This window comes from Carassius auratus, chromosome 9, assembly GCF_003368295.1.
Source record: "Carassius auratus strain Wakin chromosome 9, ASM336829v1, whole genome shotgun sequence".
Lineage (NCBI taxonomy): Eukaryota > Metazoa > Chordata > Actinopteri > Cypriniformes > Cyprinidae > Carassius > Carassius auratus.
In genome coordinates, this window is record NC_039251.1 from 15,665,179 (window position 1) to 15,690,211 (window position 25,033).

The 25,033-nt window shown below is 39.1% G+C and overlaps 2 protein-coding genes across 7 annotated transcripts in view; both read left to right on the top strand.

Moving 5' to 3' along the window:
* LOC113108490 (diacylglycerol kinase gamma-like) overlaps window positions 1-6,164 on the top strand; it is a 118,770-nt gene extending 112,606 nt beyond the window's left edge. For 4 of the 5 annotated variants that reach the window (XM_026271655.1, XM_026271657.1, XM_026271658.1 and 1 more), the window contains one exon: window positions 1,473-1,568. In XM_026271655.1, the coding sequence (XP_026127440.1) occupies window positions 1,473-1,568 (96 nt within the window). Of the gene's footprint in view, window positions 1-1,472 lie in introns of all 5 variants that reach the window. The other variant, XM_026271656.1, reaches the window with a different exon arrangement.
* A 3,153-nt stretch (window positions 6,165-9,317) lies between these two features.
* On the top strand, window positions 9,318-20,439 carry LOC113108492 (ETS translocation variant 5-like). Of its 2 annotated transcripts, none has more exons than XM_026271659.1 (13): window positions 9,318-9,467; window positions 11,179-11,314; window positions 11,419-11,512; window positions 11,707-11,754; window positions 12,119-12,169; window positions 13,925-14,048; window positions 14,132-14,416; window positions 15,208-15,494; window positions 16,806-16,865; window positions 16,963-17,031; window positions 17,252-17,421; window positions 18,426-18,533; window positions 18,636-20,439. In XM_026271659.1, the coding sequence occupies exons 2-13, from the start codon at window positions 11,267-11,269 to the stop codon at window positions 18,864-18,866; spliced, it is 1,575 nt and encodes a 524-aa protein (XP_026127444.1). In that variant the 5' UTR covers window positions 9,318-9,467; window positions 11,179-11,266; the 3' UTR covers window positions 18,867-20,439. The 2 variants fall into 2 exon arrangements, with proteins under 2 accessions (XP_026127444.1, XP_026127445.1); XM_026271660.1 differs by having other exon boundaries at window positions 18,426-18,527.
* Window positions 20,440-25,033: the final 4,594 nt, after the last annotated feature.

The following is a 25,033-nucleotide window of genomic DNA, read 5'->3' on the forward strand; positions in this document are numbered from 1 at the left end:
GCTTTATAATGACAGTGAATGGGGGTCGGGAATTTGAAGTCCAATAAAGTGCATCCATCCATCATAAAAAGTGTTCCACACGGGGTTAATGAAGGCCTTTTGAAGCGAATCAATGCATTTGGGTAAGAATAATATTAATACTTAAAACTTTATAAACCGTAATCTCTAGCTTCCGCTAACTGTCATACGTGCATTCACGAGAGAGTGCCGTTCCAGCAGATAATGTAGGCATAGTTTATGCTGCAATGAAAAGTGACGAATGCGGAAGTGCGTAGAAGAGAGAATTTTTGAATTTTGATATAAACCAAGAAGAGACTGGATTTCCTTTGCTGTAAAGAACCAGAATATTTTTATAATATAACTCCGGTGGTACTTGTCGGAAAGAAAAAAACTAAACCTAAGATGGGATGAGGGTGAGTAAATCATGGGGTGATTTTCATTTTTGGGTGAACTATCCCTTTAAAGCTGATTTCACTTTCAATTGCATTGATTTTTCCTCTCTCGGTTGCTTTTATTCCATGCCAAAGATCTCATTTAACCTTTTACAGTTGATTCCTGACCATGATATAATTGGGTCACAATACATCATCAATTGCACAAGTCTCACCTCACAGTCCAAATTAGCTTTCCAAGTGGAACATTCTTCCAAACAACCCAAAATACGATGTCAAATGGCCTCATGGCATTAAGTCCACTAACATGTGCAATAAGAGTTCAAATCAGCTTTTTTTGTATTTTTCCATTTAAATGTACTTTTATGTTTTGGCTTATGCTTTTACACTGCATTCAAGATGTATGTTTTTTTATATGCAAGTATTTATTGGTTCTGTGAAGTTGCAATGGAACAACTGCATTACCACATCCAAGTTGCAAAAGATTATAAATAAAAAACATATTTTAGAAAGAAACCACAGTCTCTGTCTGCTCTTAAAGGTCACAAGAGTATGTGATGTAATGTGAAGTCAGATATACCCAATACTCAATGATAGGTTTCAGTTCAGAGCAGGACCTTTTTCTCCATCTCAGAAAATTGCCTCCTCCAGTCTATTGCAGCTTTGTACATTCACCCATCCAAGCATGTCACACCCTGCCTTTGACTGATTGTGTCATTAAGAAAGTGGAATAAACATGCAGCTTTCCATCTGCACATAGCGCCAACACAATGCCCTCCGCTATATATACATCTCTATCAGCGCAAGCTCTATAAAAAGTGTGCCGCTGTGCTTTTAGTCCTCTCTAATTTGCCCAACTGTGCAGAGGGGAATATGGGATGTTATTTCAGTTTCAAGGTCAGCTCTCACGTTCTCAAATTTGTGCCTGTTAATCTGAACATGTGTGACTTCTGTCAGCTCATTTGCTGAATGTGAACCAGACAACTGTTTTAAACAGTGGGTAATTAGCAAGCAAAAGGATTTAAACAACAGTTCAAATTTGGTTGTCTTCAGAGTGTAATCTTGTCTTCTTTCCTGCAGATACGGATCACGCATAAGAACCAGGTGCCCATGCTGCTGGGACCGCCACAGAAAACGTTCTTCTTCTTCAAGAAGCTTAACAGAAGTCGGGACTAGATGTGGGACTCCAAAAATCAACCACTTTTCTACAATCATAAACTCAAGCATCTCCACCTTCCTCAGCTAATTCTTCATCTTTGGGAGGTGGGACCCAAAGAGAAGAGACCTTTAAAAACACAACACTCAATACAATCAATACAAACACAACACTGTAATGGATCTCTAATGGACTCCCATCTCCCATCACAGCCTGATATTCACAGGCTGAACCAGTTGAACAGACCCTCTCAGAGTGTCACGACCACTTCCTGTGTCTTATCATCCAGAACGTCTTATCACAGGCTTGTGACCTGTAAGCTATGACTCAATTCCAACCAAATCCCCCCCTACCAGTAGGCCACTGCCTTGGGATCACACTGTGTGCCCTCTCCCTCCTCTTGAGACAGCTCATCAGAAGATACTGCCAATTTCAAAGAGAGGAAGAGAGGACCAGAAAAGCAAGAGACTCGCCTAGCAAAAGGAAAAGAAGTGTGTGGAAAAAAAGAAAGAGAGCGAGAGAGACCGTGGCATGATAATGTTCTTCATATGAGAGTTGGTGGTGCACATATGGACGTCACTGGGTCCTGGCTTATCCTAGCAGGAACAGAGAACAAACTTTCCTCCTAAAGGAGCTTACTGAATTATACATCAGTGCATGCGAAGCACACATTCCAGTGTCTCTCCAAGGCCCTGTGACACGCCACCACTAAAGAGATGAAACAGCATACTCATCTATTATGAAGATGTGTATGGGGGTCTGGTGATAGGGATAGGTTAGACTGGCCTGAAAGAGATGAAACATTTCAGCTTCTGGTGTTGGCTCCAGGCAGTTTTGGTGTTCACCCTCAGGCCTCAAGACTGACCAGTGCAAGTTGTGTTATAGTTAGCTGGAGGTTTATTTAATCCCATACTGCCCTCTAAAACAACAGTGCTAGCGTTCAGTGTGGAGAATGGACCTAAGGTCTCAAAAATTCAGTATATGTTTAGAAAACCCTTAGAAGAGAGAATAGGTGTACTAAAACAGTTTTACCAATGAGAATTTATATCATAGCAATGTGGCAATTTGTGTAATAATATGATGATTTTACCTTATTTTTTAAGCCAAATCAAATTAGCGTACCATTAAGTTTGGGAGTAGATTCTGTCGATAAAATACATCTACACCAGCCTATGCTGTTTGCTAGATTCAGAGGGGTTTGAGAACTATTCAACTTGGAGACTTGCAGGTAACCCAGTTGAAAACCATAATAAACTTTTCACACCAATACAAATGTACGGCACAGAAATTCGGTCCAGATTTCACATGTGATTTTTGTCTGTTCAGACCAATGCAAAAAATGGAAGAATGACTGAATGAAGAATGCAAATTCACTCTATGACAGTAGTAGTTTTTTTGTAACAGCATGTGGCATGTTACTCAGGGCATGTGATCAAAAAAGTGAGAATCTTATTGGTTGGCTGGTTTTCATGATAATGCAGTCTATTCAAAAAGAGATTAGAATATCTTTCTGAAAAACAGAATCTTCGCTCTAAACATCCATCTTGGTGTGAACAGGTCTTACACCAGCTAGGACCGTCAAACCAGTTTAGGCCAGTTTTAAGTGTTTTATCAGCAATGATTTTAATTATTTAAAAATATATATATATATTATTTTTTTTACCAAAGGAACATTGAGGACATAATGATAACACTTTATTTTTTTGTAGTGACAATTTTTCATTTGTTAACATTTGTTAATGCATTAGATGTCAACAACTAAAACTGAAAGTATATTTACAGCATTTAATAATTTTGCTTAACTTTAATTCATAAATGTAATTGCTTGGTTCAAGTTCAATACCACCACATGCATTTAAACTATTGTTCATTGTTAATTAATGTATATTCATATTATGTTAAATAATGCAATACAACCTGAAAAATCTGAATATGTGAAGACATTAACATTGACCAGAATAAATCCTGTTAAATAAAAAGTCCTGTAAAAATATTTTTAATTGTTAGCTCATGATGCATTAACTAATGCCAACAAAATAAATATTGCTTTATTTTGTTACAGTAAAAATTTAAAAAGAATAATTTGCTACATATTTCTGAGAAAACAGAAAGCCTCTTCACTGCAAGCGTACAGCATCTCCATTCAGAGGCGGGCTGAAATTGATCTTGCGCTGGTATTAACACTGAATCCTCTGGTCCTCGTCTGTCACAACAAGCTACTGCAGTGGGGTTTGATTTACTGCTGCATGGATGGAGCCTAAATTTAACTTCCTATTTCAGGGAGTGAAACACTATTCCTAATTGCAGCATGAAAACATGAGCTCGCAATTTCAGGTCGACAGTCAAGCGGGTGTGAAAGCGGCCCAGATGAATGTAGAGAACGGAAGTTACTTGCGGTCAACAACGGTGACTTAGAGATCCAAAAAGTGAGCTTTTTAAAAAAAAATTAGCCCTTCTGAGAAGGCCCGTAAAGAGTATTGAACTTAAAGATGCCCACTAATTATCAGTATTCGTATAATCCAAGAGCCTTGTGTGCATATATATATATATGAATGTGTTTGAAGGTATAACTTAAAATAGTATCAGAGATTAGCTAATGGGTCACATGATTGACTGTAGCCATCAGGCAGATGTGCCTGATATAGATCAACATGCAGTGATCATCAGATGCTTTCTCAGTGTGCCGTAGGGTGCAAAGGTCTGTGTTGGGACTGTATATATATTTCACCAATACAGAACTGGGGTCAGATTGATTTAAGGAAACTGAGCTTATACCAGGGTTAGCAGGTTAACGTTCCCTTTAAAGAACACTGAACCGCAGAAGCTACGCCAGTGTCCTAAAAAATGCTAATCTCTCCATATGACCACAGAACAGACGTTCACCTCCAGCCTGTGAGTCAGTTTATCATAGAAGTTAATGGTGGATTTGGCTAAAAGAGCCCCATTGTTCCTGTGGTCATTGGACAGATGGTTTATCCTGCGTGACAGCCTGGACTTTAAAGAACGGCGGTTTGGTTACAAGTGCATGTTTACAACTACTTTTCATTTTACAGTTTAGAATGATTTTAAACAGTCATGTATATATAGATATTGTTTATATTTTCTCTAAAGTTTAACCACCGCATGCCTGCTGAAACAAAGAAGACAAAGACGCCTGCTTGAAGAGGGACCACGCTGATTGTTGCTACTTTATTAGTTTCACATGATTATATTTTTGAACCTTATCCAGCCCCTTGTATCTACCCCCTTTCCTCAATCCATTAGTAGCATGTTCATTTTACAAGTACCTCTGTGGATGTTCTCTGTTCTGTTTTGTATTTTGTAAACTGAGGTTTGGCATGAGTGTATGCCAGTTGATAGTCGACTGAGGAATGTCACGTTGGGGAAATGTCATTTCTAAATCGTCACCTCCTGTTTCATTTCTGTGAATTACTGATAGCCTTAACTTACCAATACAAAATAGCATTTTGCCTGGAGCAAAGACTTTTGCAATACAAGTCACTGAGAAAAAATCAACCAAATGAAGGAACAAAATGGAGGGGGGGGGGGGCGAGAGGTCAACATCTGTTTTGCCTTGCTGCAATAACTCGTTTTTGTTAGTGTCATCATATCGGCCTACTCGCTCTCAGAGAAGAGTGGTGATAGAGCGATGTCCTGCACATCACAAATGAGCTCCATGATGTCTCTGACACCACATATGTCTTCATTTGTTGACTGGACAGCTTTTATCTATTATTTGTGGCTTCCCTGGAACTGTGATTGCTCAATCTGCCCATCACTGTCTCTTCTCTCATAACAATAACACGATTGTATCTGTCAAACCGTGCTGCCTCTTGCAGGGTTGTGCTCTCTTCAGAACTGAATTTTAAATTCTAGTTCTAAATCTGAATTGGGTTTTTGAATTAAAAATGAATTTTTATTCAAATAATTAATGTGTCACAAGAGGAAAAATAAAACAGCTTGTCAAAGCCTTTTTTGAAAGTTTTGCCAAAAAGTCTTGAAGATCGAGGGGGGTTTGTTGGCCTCATAATCAGAGAGCAATGGATGGACGAAAGAACATAATTTTTCCAGGATGCATTCACAGTTGATTTCTCTTTAAATTACAATTCAATGCATTCCTCTTCCTGTCATTCCAATTCAAATTCAAACTCATGAGTGGTAAGGAACACGATTTAGTTCATTTCTGAATTTTGCTCAACCCTGGCGTCTTGAGACCAAACCTGGAAAGATTTTTAAGTATGGTGAACCAGAATCCTGGACTTAAATATGTAGAGACAATACGTCTTATCTCAGTGCAGCTCTATTCTTAGCTGGGACAGATGAGCGGTATTGAGTGCCACTGATGCAGTAGAGCCCATGTCAACCCTGAATGTGATGTTCTACATGTGCGCTTAACTCACTGTCTTATTCCTGCCTTAGGGTAAGTGTGGTTTGTAGCAGTCCATCTGTGTGTGGTAGGCAACAAGGTTCAAGGACAGGAGTCCTGAAGACTCGGATGGGGTTAAAGGGTGAATCGTGCCCTTGAAAGCCCCTTCTCTGTTACTCTGGTTCTTGTAAGCTGTTGGCATCCATGTTAATGGACAAAAGAGTTTTATTGAATAAACGGAGAGACTGAAGCTTTGTGTCTGGTGTGGGTCATTGGGTGGCTCGGCTGGGATACTTACTCACATCCAGCAAAGGCGCCCGACACAATCCCCTACTTAACGTGATTGAATTTTAGTTCACACAATAAATCAGAGATTTCGGTGCTCCTTTGCTGATGATATGAGGCACTCTGGGGAAATACTGTGAGCTTTTAGCACAGTACTTAACATCCACACAGTTCAGTCCTTATGTCAGCCCACTTCAACACTTGCTTCCATCTCTCATACAACTTCTTCTGTCATGATTGCACCTGCATAGCACTTGAGTTACCATGATTTTCTAACTCAATCTTTCCAAAGTAATGGGTGTGTTATTTTCCCATTATACTGTACATTACGCTGAATCTGCACACTGAAGTGAGAATCTGTAATGAGTAATGACTAGATTTTGTGTCCTCCTCTAAGTCTCAAAAAATTGTAACCGTAGGACTAAAATTGGGGGAGTATGCTCAAAGGGTACTAATACATACCCTAAGTTTTGATTTTTGGTTCAATTGTTGACTTTTGGATATTGCCCCAGTTACAAGATGTTTTTACATTTACTTTAAGTGATTTAGCATAAACTTTTATCCAAAGCGACATAAATGAGGATAATGGAAGCAATCAAAATCAACAAAAGAGCAAGGATACACAAGTGCTATGACAATTCTCAGTTAGCTTGACGTAGTACACATGGCAAGGGTTTTTTAATTATATAATAAATCAAAATAAAGCAGATATAATAGAAAAAGAATAGAGCAAGCTAGTGTTAGAGGGGTTTTTTTTAAAAGAAGAAAAAACATATATTGTGGTGTAACCAAACATTACATCCTGTAGAATTCATGAAATACATAAAAAATAATGTATCCAGGTTCACGAGCTCTTAAAAAAATAAAGTTTTCCAAAGAGTTTTCACAGCAAGCTTAACATGATTTTAGTATGTAAACATTTTGTAAACCTTAAAACGTCTAGAAGAATTAATGTGTGCTTTTGTAAAATTAACTTCACATTCCTGCATAAATCCTCAAAAATGGTACTACTTGCTTTCATTGTAAGTGCTTCACTGATTTTGCCTTTTTAAAAGAAATCGAGGAGAACACATTTTTATAGGGGAATATATATTTATAAAAAAAAATGTATTACTATATTTTTTTTTTTGTGGTGGTGTTGATTAAAATAATGCCACAAATGCAGCCATTTGAACTCAACTTTTAATGAACCCAGAATATTCCTTTAATACTCTCTTCCCTAGCAGTGAATCACACAGTGCACCATTCAAACAAATATTAACAGGGCATCTTATCAATGGGAAAATATATGTACATGATAATTCAGGTGTACTATCACTATACTTGCAGTATAATTTACAGTATCAGATGGTTGCCATGTTTGTTTTCATCAGGCAGCCCTGTGCCCTCTGCGCTTGTAAATACAGCCCTGTTAGAAGAAAAATGCAGATGACACAACAAGAAGCTGTGAGCTGGGGAGAAGCCTACGCGTCTTGGGTGTGCAGAGATAATGAAGCAGGAATTATCTCTCCATGAACTATTAATAGTCATCAAGTCTCATCATGTCTCTCTTTGGGAGAGCACCAGTGGCCCGAGGTTGCGTTCACTTTCATTCCACTTCATTTACTGTCTGTACAAAGCTGATTTTACACTGTTTTTTGGGTGTATTCATTCACAGTACATAGGCTACTTACCATAGCAAGGTTCAAAAGTTTATATTTTTCTGTGTGTCACATAGGAATCTGATTTGCTGCTCTGTCCTTCACCCCTCATAAAACTCTATTGTCATGTGTGGTACATCTCCTTCCACGGATTAGTCCACATTTCCAAAGAAGGGCGGGCACACTGACCCAATAATGGGCACAAATAAGCCCTTCTCATTATCAGAGTGAGTGATAGCGGATCATTTCAATATTTGTCCCAAAAAATGAAAGATATCAAAGAGACGGGTGCTGCTAATGCCTGTGTCAACACCACTCTGGATTTAGGAAGCAGAATAATGGAAATAGAATGTGCTCTTGGCCACCCGCTTCCCACCTCCCACCACATTAGTGTAAGGTGCTATAAAAAGGAAACCCTGACAGCTCGGCCGAGCTGAGAAGCCCAGCTTTAGCAGCATCAAGCAGGAGAAACAATGACACCAGTAACGGCATGCTGCACATCTTGTTCATGCTATCATTGTGCTCCTCTGAAAGGGGGCTCTGCTCGAAAGCCAGAAGGATTTTGAAGATTATCCAGAATTTCTCTCCCTCTCTTTTTCACAGAAACAGCTTTGTTAAATATAGATTGTAGGACATCTGGCCTTGACCACAAGAATACATTGTAAATCCCTTGCACATCACAAGATTGTGCAGTTCATTGTGTAGCAGATAAAAATAATAATAGTGTATCAATTATTAGTTATGTTAAGTATATTTTACTTTGAGTAAAGTTTATGTTAGGGAATGTTTAACATGTGTATGTTTTATTCAGCAATTTAAATTAAAATAATAATAAAAACTGTAATAATAATGAATTTGAACAGCAATGATAATAAACTTATCATCAGTATGTTATATTATTATTATTATTATTTAATTATTGACTTGCTTAGATTTTTACTTAATTTTCTTAGAGTTTATTTTGTAGAACAAAATTGGCTACTATTCTAAAATCCTGTAGGAAATTCGTGAATCCAATGAAAACTAGTCTTCCCTTCTTGGTTGAATATTCGGTATTTATTATTCTCACAGTTTGAGCTGTTTTGAAAGTTTGTTGAGACATGAAATAACCATTAATTGGTATCTTTGTTTGCCTTGTTCGTTGTGCGCAACTCAGCTTTGTTTAAGCCAAGTCTAAATATGTGCGAATTAAATAGATTTTTAGTGAACTGTCCCCCAACTTCTGATGTGTTTTGCTGCCGACTCTACTTCTGGCTCTCTGGCCCTTTAAGAGCCTCTGGAAACGTGCGGAGGAAAATCTTGAATGTGAATGAAACTCAGCCATTCATAAAAATAAGCCAAACGGGGCTTCGATTGGTCGTTGACTGCCTCATACATATTCCGAGTCATGCTCGCAAATGATTGGTTTAGAGATGTGAATGACGTGCGCTCGGAGCCAATGGGCTTCCAAATTCAAATTCCTCTCGAGCCCAAGGGAAAACCGAGCAGTCCATTTACAAAACCTCATTCAAGTTTTGAGTGTCGGAGAGAGCGCATCTATTGATCAGCACGAGTGCACTGCATCCTTTTGGGATTAAAATCTGAAACGTGTTTTTTCAGTCCACTGCGAGAGGCGCGTCATCTACACGGTGAGTTTAACCCTCATTCCTCAAATATTTAAACGGCGTTCACTGAAATATCAGTTTGAAAGCGGTTGTTTTGCGCAACGCGTAAGTTTATCGTGGGCTTTCAACTGAAAATACAGCAATCTCGCCTCGGGGGGAAAGCGAACGCCATTTTCTCCAAGAGAGGGCTTATACTGTTTGGCAACCATTTTAATGGATGAAGTTTTTCCTGTCATATTTTCCGCGGTTGCACTCTTTACAGAAGCTTGTGCGCTCAGCATTAGTGACATTTATAGGTGAAGTCGGTGCAGCCTGAACAGTGAATGGAGGTCTCTCTTGTCCCCCCTCACGGATCGAGTTTCACTTCATTGAGAAAAACAAGAGGCCGTCAGGGGGCTCAGAGTGGGAGGAGGTCCTCACCCCTGCCCAATCTTATACTTATGCACTTCATTTAAGGTTAGGTTTATTCGGCTTTGTTTCCGCACAATAATACACAAAATTGGTGATGTATTTGGAAAAGTCTCTTTATTCTAAATGAAAAATAAAAATATGATAGAGATTTCAAATAGTTAGTTGCCGATGTATGATATCTTACTTATAGTTACTGGTGATATTATTTTGTGTTTGTATTAAATTGAATTATTTTTCCCCTGTATTTTTGCAGTAATAAATCTGTGGTTTTAAGTATTGTAAGACTGAAGAAAGTGCGAGCTTGTTCGCTCCATGACTGTACTTGAACGCTCAGCCGATGAAGTTTTCCCTTCGTTTATTAGCTCTCAGGCATCTCTCGGATAGATGTTTGCGTTTTTAATTCCGTTAGTAACGTTATTTATTTTACATGTTAACCAGACTTCCATAGATTTTCATCTATTACCATGCAATTTTATGGTATGTGTACATGTCAGTTAAATAACGCATACAAATAAAATTGTTACACTTTTATATGGTGCGCGCGCACACACACAAACAGCTCATAAAGAGTAAAAATAATATTTTATAATTTTTATTTCATTTTACAGTTAAGTAAGGAATTGTTTTATTGGAACAGCATCCAGTTCGGGTCACAAGAGGGGTCAGAATAATAAAAATGCATAAATAAAATCCCTTCAAAAAATGATCATATAGAATAATTGCACTATAAACATAAAAAAATAATTTATAGTATCAAGTAAAGAGCTGTTGTTTTGTTGAGAAGCATCACAAGAAAAGTTGGCATGGTCCTCACAGTCGCCCCTTCCAAGTGTGCAGTTGATCCAGTAAGTTAGTATCCAGTGTTCCTCGGAATAGATGCTTGGCCAGCAATTCATTGGGTTGGGTTAATTTTTCAATGTTTATTCATGGACTGGTTATATAAGTGGAATATCAATGTAGTGTAAGCTTTCCATTTTCCTCAGTTTATCTTAATATGTTAGCACAGATGGTTGGCTTTGCTTATGTAAGGTTTATGTTCATCTATACTGTGGTCTCTCTCTCTCTCTCTCTCTCTCTCTCTCTCTCTCTCTCTCTCTCTCTCTCTCTCTCTCTATCTGTGTGTCTTTATACATATGCTGTCGGGAGGGATGTTGTGATGAGTAAAAGAGAAGGGGGAGGATGAATACACAGGATCGGATGGATCTGAGGGTTCTGTCTGCCTGTATGCAGGGCTTGGTGTTTTGATATGGGACACACTTGACTGTCCAGTAGATCTACTGCATGATTCATCTGTTTGTTTGTTTATTTATTTATTTTTCATTAGAGAAAACAGAAGACCCAGAGAGATCAATAGAACAATCGCTTTTAAGCGAAGACCCTTTTCTGGGAGCCTTCTTGAAGACCCAGGTGACATGGACGGATTTTATGACCAGCAAGTACCATTTATGGTCCCACCTAATGTAAGTCAGTTTCTGCTTTTCTGTAGATGCAAAAAGCTAATGCTGTTTTGTTTTTCAGCATTAAATTAGGTAACACTGACCATAAGTGTTTTTTTTTTCCACAGCAAAAGTCATTACAAGTGGAGGAACCGTACAGCCGAGCAGTTCACGACAGAAAAAGAAAGTTAGTGGAGACTGAACTCGCTCAGGACACAGAGGGTAATTTCAACCTAATGAACATGACTAATGCATGTTTAGAAGATGGATCTGATTATTGAGATGCATTAACAGCGAGAGAGCAGTAGTTTGATGGATGCTGTGATTGTTGAAGGCTGCCTTTCATATATCAAATACTTGGTGCATGGTGGGTTTTCATGCTCTTAGACTGTCTTGTCTTTGCCCGTCCTCTGTAGAACTTTTCCAGGACCTCAGCCAGCTACAAGAGATCTGGATCGCAGAAGGTGTGTAACATTTTCTTTTCATGCATGTCATTTTTGCTCTGTCATGCAGAGCCCTGACATTTATATTTTAGACTCATGAATATTTCTTATAATATATGCATGTGGAATTTATGATTTCTAAGTGATGCACTTTGTCCCAGCTGCTGTTTATTTTTCATGACGCTCTGGCCATTTAATTTGGTCCATTGCACTAGCTTTGCAGCAGTGTCCAAAAACTTGGCACTGAGATGGCTGTTCATTTTTCGATGAACAAAAAGTACTAAAATAAACGTTGTCTGACAAATTGACATTGATCCGCGGATTGTTTATCAGCAGGGAGCATTGTTTGCAACTCTTTCATGCTCCCCAATCTCTCTCTCCACAGCTCAGGTGCCCGATGACGAACAGTTTGTTCCAGATTTCCAGTCAGAGAGCTGTGAGTACCTTGAGATGTATTATTTATTCTCCTTGGCAGTGTACTTTGGATGCAGTCCAGAGAGGGCTAGGGAAAACAGCAGAGGCTGAACTCTTGGAGCGGTTTATTATTCATCTCTTGCTAAAATTTGAAGCCAAAGTTTCATGGGAAACAAAGGAGATCTTCGATTAAGGATGGTGTCGAGTTGCCAGGCAATCTTGTTGATTTGAGTTGTTGAAGATGCCAGCAGTTATACTCCTAAATGAAGCTTTTATTATAGTGCATATTAGATATTTTAGCATGCACAAACTTTTAAAGTAATTGATTTGCTCTTTAACATGGTCAGTGGTTTAAAAAATCCCAAACACACAACCCAATAGTGCTTTGATTTATTAGGGCTTAAATGGTCTTTCCGCTTTTCATTCATGCCTGAATCCTCTCAGCGAGAGCCCCCACAACCTACCTATTTTTTCAGGGAAATCAGCCGATTGGTATCAGCATCACATGATCCAAGCTCATAATCAGATTTCACACTTTCATGCACTCGGTTCAGCCTCGGGAATGGACTAGATTCCAGCGGGAAGGGGAGAGGAAAAGGCTTCACCTCACGGCCTACCTAAACCCACCAAATCCACGGCTACTGAGGCTCTTTTCATTGAGGGTTCACAGTCCAAACGCCACTGGGATCAAAGCCAAAGGAAATACTTGAGGAACGCTCGGCAGAGCATTTTATGTTATTCCCCCCGCCCCACACACCCCTTTTGTCTCTGAAGTTTGTTTTTGTTTTCGTCTGATGTTGAGGCTAGAAGACTGGAGTTTACAAGGGCATGCGTGCAGTTTTGCATGTTAGTGTGGCGTTACTGAAAAGCATAAGAATGTTATGAAGGTTTCTGACATGCTGTATATAAAATCAGACAAATCACTTTTTGAATTTGAGCCAAAGGTTTCTTCATGTGGCCTTCCAGTGCAAACTTTCTTACAGGCTTTTCGGTGTCTGGACATCACGTGGCACCCCATGCCCTCCTACACTTTCTCAGTACCATATCAGTGGTCAGTGGCCTCTTCTTTAGCAACAACCTCAATGGCCACAGAGCAGGAAATCTTCTCACACATGACAATTTTCATGAAAACTGAGCGATTTCTTTCCATTTAATTGGATATGTAGACAAAAAATGTGATTGCAAAAAGTTAATTCAGAGATGTAATCCATATAAATGAGCAGACTTTTATTTTTAACAGGATTTTGTTCAAATAGAATTATCGCTAATCACATAGAGCACATCAGATGTGGTCATTCTCAGTGAACTAACACTTTAACAAATGCTTTGAGCTTCCACGTGCCTACCTTTAGTCTTTTAAGTACAGTCTGGGTGATTTATCTGGCTCGACTCGTGTGGATCCAGTTGCGTTGGCCATTATGTGGCGCCGGAAATGAGAGCTTGATGCAGAGATCCAGGGGCTAATGGTTACAGTGCGGGGAGGAAAATCATTCACAATCATTGAATTACGACCACACTGATTCATGAGTATTGACTCTGCTATGATGGAAATCTGAGGGGAGCGCTTTGATTGCATGTGTTGTTCTGCACCATGATACTGATGGGCAGAACGAAGAGCTTTTATGTCTCGCAGTCGATTGCCATTACCCGTGAAATATGGCGGTTTATTGGTGGAGAAGAATCTCCTTCTGATGCATTTCACTGCACTTCTGTTGATGTGTTCGATTGGACGCTCTGCTTTATTAGAAACATCTCCTTCTGCTCTTTTCTCTCTCAGTGATGTTTCATGGCCCACCACCGGTGAAGATCAAACGTGAACTGAGTCCCTCCAAAGAGCTGTCCCCCTGTAGCCAGGATAGAAGTCCCATGCCGTATGGAGAGAAGTGCCTTTACAGCTACAGGTACTTTCTTAGATATCCATCTCAATGTCATTGATATCTTTTGTTAACGTGATGACTAATTGTCTTTGTCTTCCTCAATACAGTGCCTACGAAAGGAAGCCCACAGCTGGGTTCAAGCCATTGACTCCTCCCTCAACGCCCGTCTCCCCATGTGTCCCCACCAACAATCTGGGGCCACGTCCCCTGCATGAACACACTCCTCCTCCCGTATCCAACTCAACGTTAGGACAGCGTCTCCTTCATGGGCAGCCTTCAATGACAAAGACCACCCCCAGCCAGCAGGCCCTCCCTCACCACAGCCAGAGCCCACCTTTTGCAGTACCCTGTCCACCCCTAAACCGTGACACTCACTTCAGTAATGAACCTAGGTGAGTCTAGGTTTGAGTGGTGCATGTATAAAAAAAAAAAAAAAACATTTATAATTGCTGTTTTCGGTTTTAATAAATTTTACTGTAAAAGAAAAGCTGCATTTTCAGCAGTCATTACTCCAGTCTTCACATGTCACATAATCCTTCAGAAACATTCTAACATGCTGATTTGGTGCTCATTTCTTATTATTATCAGTTTTTAATGTTATGTGGAAACCATCATGTGTTGTTTTTTTTTTTTTTTTGTTTTTTTTTTTTGAATTCTTTAATTTGAAAAATTCAAAAGAACAGCATTTTTTAAATAGAAAACTTTTATAACATTATAAATGTCTTAACTGTAATTTTTGATTAATTCATTCCGCAAGAATGCACTTAAAAAAAATAACATTTGGTAGTGATTATAATATATTATGGCAGTTGAACCTAATGCAATGCTCATTTTATAAGGTCAAAAACTGTGGTGTACATTAGTGCTGTGCTGGGGGGCTCTAATAACATGACCCCCGTGAGAATAGATGGGCTGGCATCCTGCCCTGCCACCTGTAGCTGAATTCCTGCGAGCTTGCTGGAGAATGTGTGGCACATCATTTGCAGCCTCTAGCAGAAGACTCTAAAGTGCTAGTGCTAAGCTGCTCCTTTATTTATCCTGTGTCACATGACCAAAACATCTGTATGTTAACATGCTGTTTGATTATGACTTCCTTGAATCCTAAGCAGCTGCTTGGATTTAACTGAAAGTGCACTGTGTCTGAAGTGGTTTCTGATTTTTAAATGTTGATATTGTCTTGCAGGTTTCAGCGACAGCTTTCAGAGCCTTGCCTTCCATTCCCACCTTCTGACTCCCAAGGAAGACCCAACTTCATGCCACAGGTCCCCAGCACTTCACCAAGAGATGGAAGGCCACCTTACCATCGCCAAATGTCTGAGCCCCTGGTTCCTGTGCCACCTCAGAGCTTCAAACAGGAGCTCCTAGACCCCCGCTACTCTGAGCAAGGCGTTCCCAACATGGGCCCATCCCAGGCTGCCTTCCACCCGATGGCCATCAAGCAAGAGCCTCGAGATTTCTGCTTTGATTCTGGTGAGGACTGTCCCATTTCTTAGAAATATGTTAGTGTTCACGATCTGCCTGGGCTTCATGAGAGCTGTCTGGGTGAAGGCATGGAATGTGTTTTGTGTGCTTGCACCGGCCTGTGACTTTTAGCGTTGTTTAGTGAGGTGTATACGAACAAAAGCATGCACACATGCAAACCTTGAACCTTTGTGTGCAAAGAGGAGACATTCTGAGAACGCTGTGCTACTCATACCTAGACATTCCTTAAGTGAAGCGTTATTAATAAACAGGGCTGTCAATTTAACATGCTAAAATATGAAGTCCTAGACATTGAAAGAAGTTTCAAAAGGTTGCATTAAGAGCTCATATCTCTGGGTAGTTGGGTCATAATCCGCATCAGTTTTTTTTTTTTTGTTCTTGTCATATCTAAGCATAGTGTAACCCTATGCTTCCTGTTTGTGATCCATACATTCAGCCTTATGCACTCTTCCAAGTTTTATACTATCCCTCTAGGTTTATGTTTGCAGGTTAGTGATGTAATTCCAAATCCTCTTACCATCCTTCTTATAAATGTGTACGTCACATATTATATTTGCACGGGGGCGGCTAAGTCTTTTCATCTGTACCGCAGCTTGACAGATGATGCATCTGATGCAATCAATGAGGATCGCATACTCAAAGTAAGACGAGAAAGGGGTGGAGTGGCCTGCTGAATCACCAGGACACACAAGGACAGATAAAACTTGATTGTCATGGTCCAGTATCTCGACACGCTGGCTAATCCTATTTGGTGACTCAGTGCTCACTGCTAATGCCGCATGTTTCTTTGGTGTGTTGATATGAGCTTAGCAAGCGCTACCAGATGTGTGAGGCTGGACATTCATGGCCCAGATGTTCCATCAGTGTTTCAAATAGGCCAGAATGACGACCTCATCATCTTGCCTTTTTAGAGCTCCCAGAAAACCTCCTTTTATGTGTCAAATGTCTATCTCTTCATTAGAATTAAGGAACAGACAGTGCTATTTTATAATCGCTGAGTACTCTTATAGTTTTCTCTTCCTGTTTTCAGTATTTATTTTGTAAATGAAAAATGTTTCATTGGAATTTGAATTTTTAAAAAAAAAATTCCGTTCCGTTTTTTCCGTTAACATTTGTTTCAAGTAACAAAACATGTTTTGTATACTTGTATTTAACCTTGAAAACCGTAAACATTTTTCTAAAGGTTCATTTCACTTTATCTTTAATCATAGTATTTATTTTATTTATTTTAAATGAACTGCTGACTCATGGTTCTTTATCTCTTTTTTAATAATAATCTAATTGTATGTTGTTTTGCAGAAGTGCCTAAGTGTCAGTCTTCATTTGGGAGAGCAGCAAGCTTCTACCAAAATCATGAGAGTAAGTGGAATAACCATTAAAGCATATACTACATGCTAAAATCATCGTATACTGTCTTAATCTAACACACAGTTTTGTTTCTTCCCTTTTCCTGTAGACTTCTCATTTGACAGAGATCAGCAGCTGTATTTCGACGACACCTGTGTGGTTCCCGAGAGACTTGAAGGTAAGAGTTCACAAGTCACGTATGGTTTCAAATCAAAGACAAGTTAATGGTCAACTGGTCAAATTTAGTAGGTGTCAAGTGCTCCGAGAGAGAACTAGTACTGTGGTGCTGAATGCAGGCTGTGTCCACATTAGCCACATCTGTGTTGGAATTTCTCTCCTGCTTGTTCACGCTACTCTAGGCAAACGTTAACTCTCGTCGTAATTCTTGTTCCTGACAGGGAAGGTAAAGCAAGAGCCCTCAGTTTATCGTGATGGCCCGCCTTACCAACGACGGGGCTCCCTCCAGCTTTGGCAGTTTCTGGTCACGCTCCTGGATGACCCTGCCAACGGTCATTTCATCGCCTGGACAGGACGTGGAATGGAGTTCAAACTTATTGAGCCAGAGGAGGTATGCGACAACATTCAGTTTTTCGGCTTTCTCTCAGGTGCACACACCATTTACAGTAGCCCGGTATGTTCTTGCTTTCAGTAGTTGGGCTTCATATATTTTAGTGTTAATTTTGGGATAACAGAAAATATGTTAATAGGTACATTAAAATGTGAATAAAACTCTAAAATGCACATTAAGTTGTTGCCGATAGCCTTGTGGGCAGTTTGCCAATATGAAGCGGCGTTGCGATACGGGCGTCCTGTGTTTGAATCCTGGCTTGAGGAACTTTCCCGATCCTGCCCCCGTCCCTCTCTCCCACTTCACTTTCTGTCTACACTGTCCTATAACTATAAAAAAAAAGGGAAAATAAGTTTTTTTAAAAATGCACATTAAAAAATGCTTGAGGGGTGGATTTTATTCATTAAAGGTAATGGTTGGTAGTATATGTATAAAAAATGTCCTACTTTCCCTACCTTTCCATTCCAAAGAAAACTCCTCAGCCTTTTTTTGTCTGTTCTCTTGTCATGTAGTACTGATTTCAAAAACATTTTTGCAGGTCAACTGCATAGACAACCAATTTTTAATAAAATCCCTTCTTACATGGTGGTGAATTACCTATTTAAGAAGACATTTACACATTTCATTATTGAAAACACATTTACAGAAGTTCCTAGATGCTGAGGTAGTCACATGACTTTTTTGATAAACAAGTCACGTCTGAATACTTTTTATTAATACAATGTTATTGTCTAAACACTGTCACTCTGACAAAAGGCACCTGCCAATTCTTAACATTTTATCAGACCGTTTTTGTGCTCTACATTGCAAGTAAATGTAATAAAAAAAATTTTTTTTTAAAAGACCACAGTGGCTTTCATGGTGGCTACAACCAATGTCTCTAAAAGTGACTGTGTACTTCTCTTGAACACCATTAGATTTGAGAGTTTTTGCAGTGTTCCAGGTTTTGTTGCCAACTAAATTGAACCGGCTAATGAAATGACAATGGTCATCTTTGTTTTCAGGTGGCCCGGCGCTGGGGCATCCAGAAGAACAGACCGGCGATGAACTACGACAAACTCAGCCGCTCACTGCGCTACTATTATGAGAAGGGAATCATGCAGAAGGTAAAGGCAGGTTCACCTTTCTTACACTCTATGCTCCGCTCATAATCACAATAGTTGCTGTAATTTTTTGGGGGGGATAATCTAATAACGCCTCTTTTCTCTTTTCAGGTCGCTGGTGAGAGGTACGTGTACAAATTTGTGTGTGATCCCGAGGCCCTCTTCTCAATGGCCTTCCCAGACAACCAGAGGCCCAACCTTAAAGCAGACCCTGACAGCCTGCCCGGAGTGGACGACGACACACTTCCGCTGGCGCACTATGACGATGGGGCTTCATACTTGGTGGACGGTGGAGAGCAGTGTGTTGCTGGGATGCCTTTCCCTGATGGTTATGTGTACTGAGCCTGAACGGTTGATCTGACTGAAACACATCTGTCCCTATTGCCTCGACTACTTTTGAACTGTTGCCCACTTCCAGATTAACCCTCCCAATCATTAACAAGAACGAGGAGAAATCTGTGAGCCACCTTTTCTCAGGCGAGAGAAAGGTGTCAAGGAGGTGAGGAAAGCTGGCTTCCCATGCTTAATCCTTCCTCGTGGCAAACGGTCTCTGCTACAGAGAAGAAGAGGTTGAGCTGGAGCCGACCGGTGCCGAAAGACTGACAGATCTCACTGCGCCAGAATTGTAGCAATTCTGTTTCTGACAATCTGCTTTTTAAAAAAAGAAAAATTGGTAACGAATTAAGAGACGTCCTCACAGAAAAATAAACCTTAAACGCAGCACTATTTAATAGTTGCATTTTTGGTCCGAATTAATTTTGTTTTACCTCCAAACCATGTAGACAAGAAGTCAAAAGGGCTTTATTTTACAAGGAGAAAAAATGACCCCATTTGTTTCTTCAGACTTGCTAAGACTCTTTAGAAAGCTGGCTTTTATACAACACTTTTTGTTGAACTAAACGTGGACAGCTTAATTTATGCTGAGGAATACAGAACATGTTTCTTTTTGTATTATTTGGTTTTGTTCGGAGTCCTTTGTCATGTGTTGGTTTTATATTAACTTTTTGTTTTCATGCTGGTTAGCCCAGGGGTTGTTGATGTGAAGTTTAACCAGAAGCACTCTTAGTATATTTAGTCGACTTCACAGGACTGTTAACTCATTTTAAATGTATTTCTGTACACTTTTGTCTCCTTTTTTTTTCACTTCCCAAAAAGCCAAATTTTGAATTACAGATTACATATAATATTCTCACTTGACAACATTCAAAAGGGATGCACTAGTCAGACTTTCTCCATGCTTTAGTGTAAGTGAAGGTCAAACAACGTCTAAACTTGCATTATTATTATTTTTGGCATCATTCTATATTTTAATGCACCAGGAAAGCAGGAGTATCAGGGCCTTGCATGCAATAAGGTACAAGAAAAATGCATTTTCCCGGTCAGCTACTCGTTGTTGAAAGACCACTGCTTCCTTTTGCATGACATATTCATTGATCAGCTGTCCGCTAACATATCGCTTTATGCTGGACAAAGAAGAAAGTTGGAGTTGTGGAGTTCTCTGCATTTGTATTCTCTCTTTTCCCTTTTTTTTTTTTTTTTTTTTTTTGAAAAGATGAACTTATATATTTTTGCAAAGTCTGCATTTATTTGATTTTATTGTATAAGCTGTATAGTTCTGCCTGTTACAGATACTCTATGTATGTTTTACGTGGATCCCTGTGTTGCAGTGACTGCACACCAGTGGTTACCGGACACCCTTTCCTGGTGGGTTCGAGAGCAGGGCCTTTAAATGAGAGGTGCAGCTTTTAAAATAACGGTTTTCTCATGGAACGAGGGGCTTGTCTCAATATCCACCACAGAAGGGTTGTCTGCACTTGTACAGGCTTAACCTTGTCCCCTCACAATGTGTACCTTACACTGCTGAGTTTATAATCTGTACTGGGTACAATAAACTGTCCATTCTGCTTCACTTGCACTCTTGTGTTCTGCTTTTTCTTCTTCCATATGTAAGTAATTCAATTGACAGAATAGCCTCATGTTTGATATATATATATATATATATATATATATATATATATATATATATATATATATATATATATATATATATATACACACACACACACACACACACACAAACATACAGTACTGTTCAAAAGGTTGGGGTCAGTTAGCTTTATTGATGTTTGTTTGCCAAGACGGCTAAAATATACAGAAACCGTAATATTGTGAAATATTATTACAATTAAAATTCTATTTTACAATCTCATTTATTCCGGTGATGGCAAACAGAATTTTCAGCTTCATTACCGTAGTTTTCAGATCCTTCAGAAATCCTCCTTATATGCTGATTTCATACTCCAGAAACATTTCTTATTATTATTAGTGTTCAAAACACTTGAGCTGCTTATAATTTTTGTGGAACTTTTTTTTTTTATTCTTTGATTAAATAGAAAGAAATATAACACTTCAACATAACAAACATAGAAATATAACACTTCAAAAAAGGAAACTTTCATATATTCTAGATTCATTACATGCAAAGTAAAACAACGTTTTTATTTTTGATTAGATCTTACAGCTTATGAAAGCAAAAAAAAAATATTAAAAGTATCTCAAAATATTGGAATATGTATATTTGAGTTTATTTAAATGACCATCCCTACAGTGTAAATTCCAGATTATCTCCTGTTCTTTGAAACCACAATAATGGGGAAGACTTCTGACTTGACAATGGTCCAGAAGGCAATCATTGACACCCTCCACAAAGAGGGTAAGTCACAGAAGGTCATTACTGAAAGGGGTGGCTGTTCACAGAGTCCTGTATCAAAGCATATTAAATTCAAAGGTGACTGCAAGGAGGAAATTGGGTTTGAAAAGGTGCACAAGCAACAGGGATGACCACAAGCTTGAGAATACTGTCAAGCAAAGCTTGATTCAAACACTCGGGAGAGCTCCACACGTAGTGGACTAAAGCTGGAGTCAGTGCATCAAGAGTCACCACACTTAGACGTCCTCCGGAAAAGGTCTACCAAGCTTCTTCTGAAACAGAAAAAAAAACGTCAAAACCATGTTACCTGGGCAAAGCAGAAATAGAACTGGACTGTTGCTCAATGGTCCAAAGTCGTCTTTTCAGATAAAAGTAAATTTTGCATTTTATTTGGAAATCAAGATCTGGGTCCGTATTCATAAAGAATCTTAATGCAAAAAGTAGCTTCTAGTGACAAAATTCTAAGAAAGTTCTTAGAAATGTGGGCGTTTACCCTTAAAATTAAAGAAAAAATCCTAGTAAAGAAAGAAGTAATTCAGAAAGCATCTTAACCCTTAAAAGAGGTCTTAAGGTCAAACTTGTTAGGAGCACAGACGACGACTTTTAAGAGAAAATGGCAGAGAGAGACGAAGAGGCAGAAGAAATGTGTTGCAGACAATGGATGACAGTGAGTTAATAAGACGGTATAGATTATATAATAATTGATAATTTAATATATAAATTAAAGTAATCACTACATTACGATATTTGGCAACTGGGAAAATGCAACAATGCAATAGTGATGATTTGAGTCTGTCACAACCTTCTGTGAGCAGAGTGATCACACAAACAATTCCAGCACTTTCAGAACATCTTATTGTGTCGCAGTTCATTTCGTTTCCACTGGACATTCCCACCTTGCAGGCTCAAAAAACTGCATTTATGAATATAGCAGGCTTATAGGTGCACACAAGCAGGGGGAATGAACCGTTAATAGTTTGTGCTATACGCTCCCATGTCTGCTTCTTGTCCCTTGCTGTGACACCCAGCCCGAATTTTCCTTTAAGAATGGCCTTGTGTTCATCCACTAACTGGGCTATCAGTAAACACTGTTCCTCTATCCAGTTTGGCTTTCTCGCCCTTCTTGGTTTTGATTCCATGTTTGATACATTAAAACCAAGATTCAAACCGCCACTTTAATAGGACAGCAATCACTGTAATTGGAAAGAGTGGAACAATTTTTATCATTCTAAACCAATCAAATACCTTATAGGAAATTAAAAGCATGGTAAATAAAAAAAGGATTTATATACACACATATAATGTGTGTGTGTATGTGTGTGTGTGAGAGAGAGAGAGAGAGAGAGAGAGAGAGAGAGAGAGAGAGAGAATGGTCAAATAGGAAAAATTACGGATGTAATTTCAAAGTGAGAATTAGAATAGACCCTATACTTAAAATCACCCTTTTTTTGTCTTTTCCTTACTCAGAGTTGCTCTCAGATCGGTCCCGAATCGCTCTTAAGCTAAGACTCCTACATAAAAGTTTTTAAGCTAAATTAATAGTTTTCTGAGAGGATTCTTAGGCTACGTTCACACTGCAGGCTGAAACGACCCAATTCCGATTTTTTTGCCCCTATGCGACCTGTATCTGATCTTTTCATGACAGTCTGAACGACACAGATCCGATCTTTTCAAATGTGACCCAGGCCACTTGGGTATGTGGTCCTGAATCCGATACGTATCCAATCTTTTTAAATGCGACCTCTATCTGAACAGCCAGGCCAAATATATCCGACCTGTACGTCATTGATACGCTACAAACATCATTATTCTGCGTTGAAATAGGCGGGAATGAGAAGAGCCACTCACATCAGTATCCCACCACTCCTGGCTGCGACTCCGCACCCACACCTTTCTCTGTACCGATGTTGCTAACACTGCTCCACAAAACGCCATGGCCAAAAACCTTGCTCTCCTCCTTCTTTTTAATTTTCTTCTTAAAACGAGAAGATTGTAATTGTGCTGGCTCCGTTGGGAAAATAACTTTAAAATTGGAAAAAAGAGCTCCACTGTTGACTACACTGTTGTTGACATCCATGTTTAACGTTAGCTACTTCCGCAAACAACGAGTGATGTCGTTCACCGTTGTGTACTCTTCTGCGCATGCGGGTCACCTCTAGGTCGTTTCACGTTCACACAAGAGACCACAAAAGGTCGCATTAAATTTAAAATGTGAACGGCCTCGCAAAAAAAAACAAAATTTTAAAAAAAAATTGGAATTGAGCGTTAAGCCCTGCAGTCTGAACGTAGCCTTATAATCTTTATGAATACAGGCCCAGGAGATTTTGGTGTACTTTATGCTCCCATCGGCTGACAAGCTTTACGCAGATGCTGATTTCCTTTTCCAGCAGGACTTTAGCACCTGCCCACAGTCCCAAAACCACTTCCAAGTGGTTTGTTGACCATGATATTACTGTGCTTGATTGGCAAGCCAACATACCTGACATGAACCCCATATTGAATCTATGGGTAGAAAGATGAGAAACAGTCGATCTTACAATACAGACGAGCTGAAGACTCAGTAGTGCCTCAGCAGTGCCCCAGGCTGATCGCTTCATGCCACACCCCACTGCTGCTGGAGTTTGTGCTAAAGAAGCCCCGGCCTAGTATTAAGTGCAGAAATAAACAAACTTTAAAGAACTTGAACTTTTCTGTTTTTCAAATCCTTTTTTTATTGATCTTAGGAAATATTCTAATATTTTGAGATACTGGATTAGTAACTTTCATGAGCTGTAAGCTCTAATCATCTATCTATCTATCTATCTATCTATCTATGGACACACATCCCTATTTTTTATATATATATATATATATATATGTGTGTGTGTGTGTGTGTGTGTGTGTGTGTGTGTGTGTGTGTGTGTGTAAATATATATATATATATAAAACATAAAAGTCTTTACTGCCACTTTTGATAAATTTAATGCATCCTTGCTGAGTTATAACTCATTTTGAGTTACAATATATATATATATATAAATATTAAATATACCTATGTTTAATTATTTATATACCTTATGTTATATATATTATTATGTGCATATGTGAAAACTATAAAGGCTGTTTCAGATAATGGGCTGGCAATTGCTTTCTTGCACTGAATATGAAACTCTATTCTCTATCGATCAGCCTTTATTCAGTTAAAGGCCTTTTGCTGTCCCAGGGGCTGCACTGCCCTTTCATCAGGGCATTAGATGGTTAGCTAATGTGTGTCGGCTCATATGGTCATGCTGTAGGCCTCCCATCTATGATTATTTAATAACTTTGTATGGATGGGTAGACAGCATGTGCGATACTATATCTTGCACTTATGTCATAACATCCAAAGCCTCAATTATTCATCCAAACCCATTTATGAGCTTTGTACTGTTTGCACAACACAGTGCATTTATACTTTAAGCATTTTCCTTATCTTTTCATTCTCACACTAAGACTCAATTCATAATTGCATTCTGTCTTGATGAATTTCATCCAGGAAGAACTGAAAACGGAGGCGCTCCAGATTGGGGCTGATGTTAGATCTCCGTGGCACCATTCCTTACCCCATTCTGCTCTAGAAAAGCACTGTAAATAACCCTGCAGTCAACACAACCATTTTATTTCTAGCCAACTTCATGATGTAGTCTATAACTGACTAATGCAATAGAGAAGAACACTATGAGAAATTTATACATTTATGCAAAGAAGTTAATGGCTAGGTCCATTAACATATATTTTGCACTTTGGTCTGCTAATGACTTTTAGTGAAGTATTGATTTCA

Coding starts and splice junctions, on each gene's coding strand:
- LOC113108492 (XM_026271659.1), top strand. CDS start 11,267: ATGGACGGATTTTATGACCAGCAAGTACCATTTATGGTCCCACCTAAT. Junction 12,170..13,924: donor AGATTTCCAGTCAGAGAGCT/GTGAGTACCTTG, acceptor TTTCTCTCTCAG/TGATGTTTCATGGCCCACCA. Junction 14,049..14,131: donor AAGTGCCTTTACAGCTACAG/GTACTTTCTTAG, acceptor TCCTCAATACAG/TGCCTACGAAAGGAAGCCCA.